The sequence below is a fragment of the Nicotiana attenuata genome, chromosome 3 (assembly GCF_001879085.1).
Source record: "Nicotiana attenuata strain UT chromosome 3, NIATTr2, whole genome shotgun sequence".
Taxonomy (NCBI): domain Eukaryota; kingdom Viridiplantae; phylum Streptophyta; class Magnoliopsida; order Solanales; family Solanaceae; genus Nicotiana; species Nicotiana attenuata.
Window position 1 is genome coordinate 3,599,176 of NC_031991.1, and position 8,106 is coordinate 3,607,281.

The following is an 8,106-nucleotide window of genomic DNA, read 5'->3' on the forward strand; positions in this document are numbered from 1 at the left end:
TATATATATATATATATATATATATATATATATATATATATATATATATATATATATATATCCGATCTTGCAGCATTTTAAAATGTTGCTTGATGAAATATGTTTATATATATAGCTGTTTTTTATGCAATAAACATGCGTTTGATTCTTATTTCCATCTTTGGTGGACCTGTTATCCGTCCTCATTGTCCTTTCTCTGCAAGACTTTCTTTTGCTGCCTTTCTTCTGCTATCCTGATTATGTGTGTACATATTTTCAGGACCCCCCCACCCTTTCCTTTTGAAATGCCAAGGGGGAGTCCACTGATGCTCCCCTTTTGCATGCCTTACCCAAAAGACTATTAACAGCTCACTTGTTTGACTGGTCTTGCTGACAGATCTTTTCCCTGTACTTTTAGGGGTTATTAATTAAAGTTCCTAACAGGATTTATCAATGCTATATTAGTTTGTGTGCAGGAGCTGAGTTTTTGTTTCAACTAGTGCAAGGAGCCATTCCACAAGCTTATGATGAAACTAATTCTTCTATCTCTGCCACAGCTATTGCTGTGCATATTCTTAATTATTTATTTAAGAAGCTGACTGAAGTTTGTCTTGTGCAAGGAGGCGAGGTGTGTCACTGCTTTCCTTTACTGGACATATTTGCTGAGTCTTTCATCTTATAACTCATCATCTGGAGTAAATATTTTCAGGAGGATGCTTACAGGATGATATTACATGCATTTGTTAGCAGTCTTTTGCCATACATTGAGGGCCTTGATTCATGGCTTTATGAAGGAATTCTTGACGACCCCTTTGAGGAGGTAAGTTTCTATTGATTGTCGTGTTAATGGAATAGCGAATGATTTCATATAGCTTTTAACATAGATCAGAATAATAGCTTCCTGGATCATGCTTATATCTGCATGTTTCAACATCCTAGCATATTTTTATACAAGTGCATTTTGAAGTCAAAAGTGTAGTGGAGGGCAAATGTTCGCTATATTAGTTCAGAGTTTTATCTGGACCTTAACGCTTTTTTTCTTTTATTGGAAAAAGAAGTATGCCTAAGTGCAATGTGGCAAAGGAAGAAGGGCTATTCAATAGTATACCTTTTTAACTTCGGTACATAACTTCAATTTCATGAATAATTAAGCTAGTCGAATAGTGTATGTCGCTAGATATGTTAAACTGACTCGACTATGGCATACTGTTATGGATAAAGGGTACTTTAATATATTTTTGATATATCTTGTACCATATGAAGTATCTAATCTGATATCATATAATAGAATGAAGAATCTATGCAACAGTGATCCATAGTGCTTGTTTTGATAAAGCGTTTTCACGGATTATTTAATATGGAGCCAAAATTGTATTATGATTCCAAGACATCCATTACTCATGCTATTGTGTAAGCAATTAATGCTCTTGCAAAAAGTTTATTTGTGCTCTTAACATCTAACATGATACAGTCTAAAAAGTATGATGTGTAATTACTATAAGTTGTGGCATTTGTACAAATTGTTGAAATTAGTTAACTGGTGAATTTTCCTCAGCAAATTTGGAGTATGAGTTAGGTAATTTTAGTATGTTTTCTTTTTCATTTTTGATTTTCATAGTTATGGCTTATGGCAGACAGTTCAGCAACACCTATGTTTAGACATTGAAGTTCTCTAAGACAATCTTATGTCTGTATGCCTATTATGCAGATGTTCTTTTGTGCTAACAAAGGAATTGCAGTTGATGAGTCTGAGTTTTGGGAGAAGAGCTATCTGCTGAGATCTGCAAAACTGGATACTGGTTGTCAAGCTGATTCTTTGCTTTCAATAAAGCGGACAAACGATATGGGTAGAAGAGAACCTAATGATGTGCCTGGTTTGGCCAATGAGAAAGAGGCAAAAGAGAGAGGTTTGGATGTATGTCCGCTGTTTATCAAAGAGATAGCCAGGGATATTATCTCTGCTGGAAAGTCATTGCAGCTTGTTCAACATACTACGATGAGATCCTCAGTATCTGCCAGTTCTATTCAAACTGGCGGGCGTATTGCTGGGTTAAGCTTGTCAGAGATCTTTTGTGTCACTTTATCGGCTCTTATTAGCTATGGGGATCACATATCTGATTACTTTTTCCAGGAGAAGAAAATTGTATCATTAGTTAAATCAATTATTGGAAGGCAAAAAGTAGAAAGAAGTAATGAGAGCTTCCAAGAGATGGCATGCTCAGATAAAGAATGGTGTAAGTTCTTGGTTGATACAGTGGCTCAGAAAGGAAGAGCTGATCTCCATTCATGTCATGCTCTTGTAGAGGAAGTGGATAGCTTTGTTGTGAAAGGAGATAAGCTACCTTTAGATGGAAATGATAGTCTATCTTTAGGATTCCGTCCTGAAAATCCAGCTATAACTACTAGCCAAAATTTTCTTCATGCAAATAGGGATGCTTGGGGTGCATTGAATTTATCTAGAGAGTTTTACCTCCCCCCTCTTAATGATGAGGGATTAAGGCAGGCAATATTCATTGGAAGTGGTGGATCATGCGTGGCAACCAAAAATACAAACTATACCTTTGGTTTTCAGTTTGGTGAATCTGTACGTGATCGATTAGAGGAAGATGTCAATTTTCTGGAGGAGCTGCTCCCATTTCCAACTCTTCTTCCTCCTTTTCAGGTACTGGTATCTTGTAACCTCAGTAGTCATAAAAGAAAAATAATTTAACTTGTTTTTGACATGCTCAGTATTCCTCACCCTCACTTCCTAAGGCTGGGTAGGAGGTCATTTATCTCTGATTTTCTTTTAGCCTAATATTTTCTTCTTATACCAGGTCATATCACATAAATATATAGTACTTTACACCAGTAAAAACAACTTTCAAAACAAGGGGTGTGATAATGTGGTCTAAACCGTAGAACCATCCGAAAATGTTCTAGTTCAGCCAAAGTTGTTTTGGTTTTGTCTCGGTCTTGTTTCATTATGGTATTCCACAATGGGTGGATAACTTATACTGTGACCAACTGCCTAGTTAACTGAATATAGTTTTCTTCCAGTAAGAAAGTCAATTCTGACAGGTTGCTACTGCTTATTATTTAATTGTCGAGGTTGGAGTTTGTGTTTAGCATGCCATCAAATTCACCAGGACCTTTAAATTTACTGCTTTTCTTGTATTTCCAGCACCATCCTTGTCATGCAAGAATTCAACTTGCAGCATTTTCAGAACCCAGTTTGCATAACTCTCAATCTGTCACCATCCTCCTCTTGTTTCTTCCCTTGGGAATCTGACAATCCCATTTGGGATATCAAACCATGAGCTAAGCATGGATTATAACAGACGTTTCTGTTATTGACTGGCTAGATTGGGTTTTGAGTTTGAAATTTAACAGATTGGCTAAATTGTTTTGGACCTTCAGTTGGAAATGCACCTGTATCAAGATTAGGCTCTACATAGTTTGTTTCTTAAGTGAACTTAGTTTAAGTAGTTCGTGTCAAGTCATCTGGGGTTATGGCTAGTAGTTGTCTTAGTCTAGATTTTATTCCATCTTTTGAAGTTTAAACTTAACATTATTTTTGGAACAGGAGGATCATCACGTATCGGAGGTGTTTCCTTTCCAGGAAAATAGTACACTCCCTTCAAGGACCTTAAACTGGATTGGAAGGGTTGAACCAAGGAATACTCCGTTGCCTACGGTTATTCTTCAAGAATGCCTTATTTTCTTCATTAAAAAACAGGTAGTAGCACATAGTCATCTAAAAATACCTTTTTATAGTTACATGGTTGAGATTTAATATGTCCAACCGCCTCTCTTTTTTGAGAAGGTATATGTCCAACTGCCTCTTGTTATGCACTGCAGGCTGATTGTATTGGCAGGAATATTCTGTCAAAATTACTATGTGAGTGGAGACTGCTAGAAGAGCTGGAAGTTTTGCGTGCTATATACTTGTTAGGCTCAGGTCTGCATTGGTTTTTGACGAGCTAGCTTTTTAGTAGTCAATCGTCATTTGCATTCTTTACATGATTATTATATTGCTCTCTCCAGGTGATTTGCTGCAGCACTTGTTGACAGTGGTCTTCAATAAATTAGACAAAGGAGAGAGCTTGGATGATGATTTTGAATTAAACACAACACTGCAGGTCCAGTTGGTCAACTCAATCCTTTTGCTTGATTGATTAGTTCCCATCTATCTGTCGGCAGAATTTTTCTATGAAAGATTCTTCTCTGATGTTGTCAAAGTGGCTTCTCTATTAGTTAGTTGTAACCCCCCAAAAGGAAAAGCGCCATTCGTGCAGCTGGGAAAAGATTTTCCAATTCTTTCCTTGCCTTTTAACAACTTGATTTTCTTATCTATAGATAGCACTTGATAAGGATTCATATTCTAAAAGAGGAAGACTGGTGACTTTCTTGTTAATGATATTAAATTTTGAACAAACTTACTGGCAACTTTAAAATATGCATCCAAAGAAAGGAAAACAGCTTCTCGTTTTCTACTAGGTTCCAGCTGTAGTTTGAACTCTGAATATGTATTGCAGATAATCTTACACAGTGCTGAGATATCAAACTGGAAAAAAGAACTATGTACGCGCGAGCTGGCCTCGACACCATCTATATCCCCCCCAAAAAAAAGGAAGAAAAAGAACTGTGTGAAAGTAGGGTCAATGACCTCTCTGTAATATCAGAAAAGGAAAATAAAAGATCAGATAGACCGTTTGCCTTCATCTTTAATGGTTGAAAAGGGGTTGAACTAAAACTACTGCAGCCTTTGGCGTCTGCAGAAGCCAATAATTGGTGTTTCCCGCTCCTATTTGTCCTATTGTCTGGACTTTTAAATTGTTTTCTGCTACTGACGTCTGACTTCTCTAATTACAGTCCCTTGAGTCTGCAAGTGAGGAAGCCCTTTTGTATGCACTTAACCTTTATTTTAATTCAGGAATCAATCCGATACTCTGCTGATGCCACGCTATTAAGCTCGCCCGATTCATTAATCGTGTCTGTAACAAGAAATAATGCCACTAGTGATGATGACCAGCATGGTATGCCTGTTCCAACTTCGACACCTCGAAAGAGTCGAGGGCAGAACTTTGGCATTGATGGCCTGGATACACTCATGTTTACATACAAGGTATGCTACTTGTTTTGTGGTGCTTTGGGCTGTCTGATCTGTGGTGTCTTACAACCTTGACATGTTGTGTTAATGTTGAAACGTAACAGGTTCCTTGGCCCCTTGAACTAATTGCAAATACAGAAGCAATAAAGAAGTATAATCAGGTAGCTAATGGACTGCTGTAGTTCCCCTCATGATGCAATCGATCAAAATGTTCTGCTCAGTAGTTTATCATCTTTTTCAGGTTATGAGGTTCTTACTGAAGGTCAGACGTGCAAAATTTGTTCTTGATAAAGCTCGGAGGTGGATGTGGAAGGTCTGTTCTCTGTTATCTTCTTTTGCTATAGTTACTTTGCAAACCAAATAGAAATTGCTAGCTATTCAATATCATTTATGTTAAGTGTCCCACATTGGTTGAGGGATGGGCTATTTGTCTCCTTATATGATCTTGGAGAATCATCACCTCATAAACTAAGCATTTGGAGTCAACTGCTATCCATTTTCTTTAGTATGGTACCAGACCCAGACCCATCTCATTATTGATTTGTCCGATGTTGGGACCCATGTTATATTGTCCACGCTCCAGATATCCAGTCTGGGCATGCGAGGGGGTATTAAGTGTTCGACACTGATTTAGGGATGGGCTATTTGTCTACTTATATGGTCTTGGACAATCTTCATCTCATTAAATAAGCTTTTGGGGTTGAGTTAGGCCTAAGGTCCATTTTCTTTAACAATGGTGTACTTTATGTCTTCTAACAGGTTCCTTTAGTTGCTCTTATTAAAATGTTAACCTAGCAACTTCGTCTTCCAGGACAAAAGCTCCACATCTATTAACCGCAAGCATCATTGGTTACTGGAACAAAAACTGCTACATTTTGTGGATGCTTTCCACCAATATGTGATGGACAGGGTATTCTCTCTCTCTCTCTCTCTCTCTCTCTCTCTCTCTCTCTCTCTCTCTCTCTCTCTCTCTCTCTCTCTCTCTCTCTCTCTCCGATATTAAATCAATCTTGCCTTTTTAATACTGTCTTCTTGTATGCCAGTATCTTCCCTGCTCTCTTGATTTGTGAAAAAATTTGCTTGACTTTGGTTGTCGTGGCTTTTGCCAGTCTGCATTTCTATTGAATAAGTATAGGGCACTGATACTGATGGAAAATTGTTGCAACATGAGGTGGATTGACGGGCATGGTGATTTCTTCGTGGAAAGTACAAATTTTAAAATTTGCCTTTATATGCTTCTATGTTCTCATAAACAATTACTACTATCACAGTGTTACTGCATTCTGCTTTGTGTTTTTTACCGGAACTTAGACCCCTATTATAAGGTAAATGCAATTTCTATCATCAATCAAGGCTCTATCTCAAACTAGTTGGGATAAATGCCGCTTCTAACATACTTGATAAAATGAAGAATCATGAATTAACAAAACTCTTAGAAACAGAAAATATTAGTCTGTTCATTATCTGCACTTGACTGTAACGCCATCAAACATCAGTAAAAGGACGGCCTTTGCAAACAATTATTGCTGCATTTTATGTCTGTTAAGAGTATCTCACCATGTGACTATGTAGGTGTATCACAGTGCATGGGGTGAACTCTGTGACGGTATGGCTGCAGCGAGATCATTGGATGAAGTCATAGAAATACACGAGGCTTACTTGCTGGCTATTCAAAGGCAGTGCTTCGCTGTTCCAGAAAAACTGGTATTACATGGACGCAATCTTTATTTGTTTTTTCCCTTCCCAACTCATGGAAATGGAGAATCAAGCCTTGAGGGGTTAACTGGAAACAATTTCCTTTTTCCAGTGGGCACTGATTGCTAGCCGTATCAACAGTATTCTTGGATTAGCTCTGGATTTCTATTCAGTACAGCAGACTCTTAGCAGTGGAGGGGCAATTTCAGCTATCAAGGCAAGGTGTGAAATGGAAATCAATAGGATAGAGAAACAGTTTGATGACTGCATAGCTTTCCTCCTGAGGGTAAGTTCATTTCTCCCTTATTTTGATACTAACGCTAACGTTATAATTACTTCAATAGCAGGGACTTGATTGATTCTTATACCATTTTGCAAAATTTCAGATCCTCTCTTTCAAGCTCAATGTGGGCCAGTTTCCTCATTTGGAAGATCTAGTTACCAGAATCAATTACAACCATTTCTATATGTCACATAATGGAAGTTTGATAAATGCACCGAGCTCTAATGCAGTCCCTTCCAAATCAGGAAAGTTCTTTTCAGGTCAAAGAGATTGAATGAAGGCTTTAAGGATTATTATTTCTGTTTTTATTTTTCTTTGTACAGCATTTATATAGTAGATTGTCTCCTTGTACTGGTGGTTTGCTACCATGGGATGTGGTGGATGGGGAATTCTCCAACAGCTCTACCCATTGAGAGAATGTTCTACTGGTTCCACTGAAGACCCTGCAGTACTCTAGTTTATATTTCGTTATCTCAAATGCCATCAATCGATTGACGGCTAGCTGTTGAGATTGCTGTTTTGTCCAACATCTATTTTTGTTTTGTACAAGATGTAGAGCTTGTTCTCATATTTTTTCTGTAAGCTACCTTTTTTTGTATTGTTATTTGAGGGGGCGCTTACTGACGAAAGAAATGTTTCTATTTAATTTGCTGCAGTTTTCTTCAGTGTCAGGATGTACTAGTAATGAATGGATTATCAAGTGTATTGTTGACTATTAAAGTATATTTTGTTGGTCAATGAGTATTCTAATAATCTGAATTCTCAGCGCAGAGCAAAGACATTATTTTGCTTTATCGGATAGAATTTTGTTATTTATGTGTTCTACAAGCTTTGGACCGAACAAAACTTTCATTGACAAGTAAACTCCTATCTGAAAGATAATTAATTTCTAAGCCATCTCTCTCTTACTGTTCTGAATCGTTTGAATGTATCTCATGGGAACTGGAGAATAATAAATTATATAAAAACTCAACTTCAACGGAAGATTAGATAGACTAAAGACAAATGGAGCATCCATTTTCACTTGTTCTACAATAGTGCCTCAATGACTTGAAAC

General features: G+C 37.4%; 1 protein-coding gene across 1 annotated transcript in view; it reads left to right on the plus strand.

The window, feature by feature from the left end:
- Positions 1–7,808, plus strand: part of LOC109224136 (gamma-tubulin complex component 5-like) — a 32,278-nt gene extending 24,470 nt beyond the window's left edge. Inside the window, exons 3-15 of the mRNA XM_019388725.1 lie at positions 398–607; positions 689–799; positions 1,688–2,641; positions 3,545–3,697; positions 3,820–3,919; positions 4,006–4,100; positions 4,895–5,086; positions 5,176–5,232; positions 5,313–5,384; positions 5,883–5,981; positions 6,644–6,775; positions 6,879–7,052; positions 7,153–7,808. Of these exons, the coding sequence (XP_019244270.1) occupies positions 398–607; positions 689–799; positions 1,688–2,641; positions 3,545–3,697; positions 3,820–3,919; positions 4,006–4,100; positions 4,895–5,086; positions 5,176–5,232; positions 5,313–5,384; positions 5,883–5,981; positions 6,644–6,775; positions 6,879–7,052; positions 7,153–7,323 (2,520 nt within the window). The 3' untranslated portion in view covers positions 7,324–7,808. The remainder of the gene's footprint in view (positions 1–397; positions 608–688; positions 800–1,687; positions 2,642–3,544; positions 3,698–3,819; positions 3,920–4,005; positions 4,101–4,894; positions 5,087–5,175; positions 5,233–5,312; positions 5,385–5,882; positions 5,982–6,643; positions 6,776–6,878; positions 7,053–7,152) is intronic.